Raw genomic sequence first — 2,126 nt, 5'->3', positions numbered from 1 at the left:
AGAGGAGAGAGGAAATGAGATGAGGGGTGAAGAGGAAAAGTAGAAGAAAGAGGAGAAGATAGAACAGGCGAGGAAGAAAAGGAAAGGGGAGAGGAGAAAGAGGAAGAGGAGAAAAAGATTCAAGGAGAAGAGTAAAGACGTTCAGATGAGTCTATTAGGTTTACAATAGAAAAAGACCATTAACAAAAATTCGCTTGAAAAATTAATCTTCACATTCGTACACAACTGTGCCCCTTACAGAGACAAATTCTCTCTTCATTAAACATACTGGTTCGTTACATAACCCAATTTCTCTCTTCATTAAACATACTGGCTCGTTACATAAACAAATTCTCTCTTCATTAAACAAACTGGCCCCTTACATAAACAAAGTCTCTCTTCACATAACCATACTGGCTCCTTACATAACCCAATTTCCTCTCTTCATTAAACATACTGGCTCGTTACATAAACAAAGTCTCTCTTCACATAACCATACTGGCTCCTTACATAACCCAATTTCCTCTCTTCATTAACCATACTGGCCCCTTACATAAACAAATTCTCTCTCTTCACATGAACATATCATCGTACCCAGGAGGTAACATATCAGGGTTGGAGCCAGTACCAGGTAATCTTGGGCCACTGCGAGGTCGACTATCAGGCCCCCTCAGACCAAAATCTGACTCCGGATCAGGAGGCCCGAACGGGTCAAACCTCGCCCCTGGCGGTATTGCTCCCCTGAAAACAAAGGAACAACAATATTTGTTGATAGAGGTTTTATTTTCTTTTTAATCCAACGAATCCAGATTGGATAGATTCAAGGATCTGGATTTAATAAATTTGAAATTTCCATTCACTGTATTCGGATTTTGAAACCATGCCTTTTTTGTCAAATCTCCGGATCAGGAGGCCCGAACGGGTCAAACCTCGCCCCTGGCGGTATTGCTCCCCTGAAAACAAAGGAACAACAATATTTGTTGATAAAGGTTTTATTTTCTTTTTAATCCAACGAATCCAGATTGGATAGATTCAAGGATCTGGATTTAATAAATTTGAGATTTCCATTCACTGTATTCGGATTTTGAATCCATGCCTTTTTTGTCAAAATTAATGTGGATTGGATGGATTCATTAGATTCGAAAAAAAACCTCCCAAAGTCAATTTACATCCCCCTGTTTTCCTTTTAAAAACTTCAAGGTGGAAAATTTGACAGTGGAATAACTAGGTACATTTGCAAAAATATTTTGTTGAATGGATCCCTGAGTCAAATTTTTTTCCTTTTAAAAACTTCAAGGTGGAAAATTTGACAGTGGAATAACTAGGTACATTTGCAAAAATATTTTGTTGAATGGATCCCTGAATACAGTCTCAGAGGCATTCTCTACCACTTATCTCAGGTCTGTGGCCTATACCTACAACAATCCTTGCAGCCTTGAACTCCTTATTGCCCACATCCCAATCTGCACACGTACAGAAAAAAAAGAGAAAAAGAGGTGTGTGAATACAGTCTCAGAGGCATTCTCTACCACTTATCTCAGGTCTGTGGCCTATACCTACAACAATCCTTGCAGCCTTGAACTCCTTATCGCCCACATCCCAATCTGCACACGTACAGAAAAAAAAGAGAAAAAGAGGTGTTGTTTTTCAATTTTCTGTGAAAGAAATACAAAATAACAGGTTCTCTGTGAACCTTCTTCTTACCTTGGCAAGCCAGGACCTGGCAATCCAGCATTAGGATCAATTCGACTTCTCCTATCCTGGGAGAAAGGATCAAACAGCATACCTCCCCCAGGGGAACCACCCATGCCTGATAGAGGGTCCAAATCAGAACGACCATAGTTGAAAGGGTCCCTGAAATAATGTTAAATTGTTATTATTTAATGTTTCCTTTGTTTTACCAAGTGTATGTACAAAAATAAGTTAACAAAAACTCAGCCACCCTTGTTTGGTTGATAACTTGGTTGGTAGCACGTCTGCCTTGTAAGTGCTAGGCAGCTGTTTTGATTCCCACCAGAGGCAGATATTATCTTGAAGGAATAATGTTCATTGACAGAATGGCTGGCTTTCTTCTATCCTGTTTTCCTTCTCTCGATTTCAGGACAATAAGACCTTAAGTAGCAGTAAAAAAAAAAAAAAAAACAGGC

The 2,126-nt window shown here is 39.3% G+C and overlaps 1 protein-coding gene across 1 annotated transcript in view; it reads right to left on the bottom strand.

The window, feature by feature from the left end:
• Positions 1-254: 254 nt before the first annotated feature.
• Positions 255-2,126, bottom strand: part of LOC103517794 (proteasome inhibitor PI31 subunit-like) — a 2,802-nt gene continuing 930 nt past the window's right edge. Inside the window, exons 2-3 of the mRNA XM_017447583.2 lie at positions 1,684-1,833; positions 255-720 (exon numbers count right to left, since the gene is read on the bottom strand). Coding sequence (XP_017303072.2) covers positions 552-720; positions 1,684-1,833 — 319 coding nt within the window. The 3' untranslated portion in view covers positions 255-551. The remainder of the gene's footprint in view (positions 721-1,683; positions 1,834-2,126) is intronic.

The sequence above is a fragment of the Diaphorina citri genome, unplaced genomic scaffold, assembly GCF_000475195.1.
Source record: "Diaphorina citri unplaced genomic scaffold, Diaci psyllid genome assembly version 1.1 scaffold1964, whole genome shotgun sequence".
NCBI classification, from domain to species: Eukaryota; Metazoa; Arthropoda; class Insecta; order Hemiptera; family Psyllidae; genus Diaphorina; species Diaphorina citri.
This window is presented reverse-complemented; position numbering and strand designations above follow the sequence as displayed.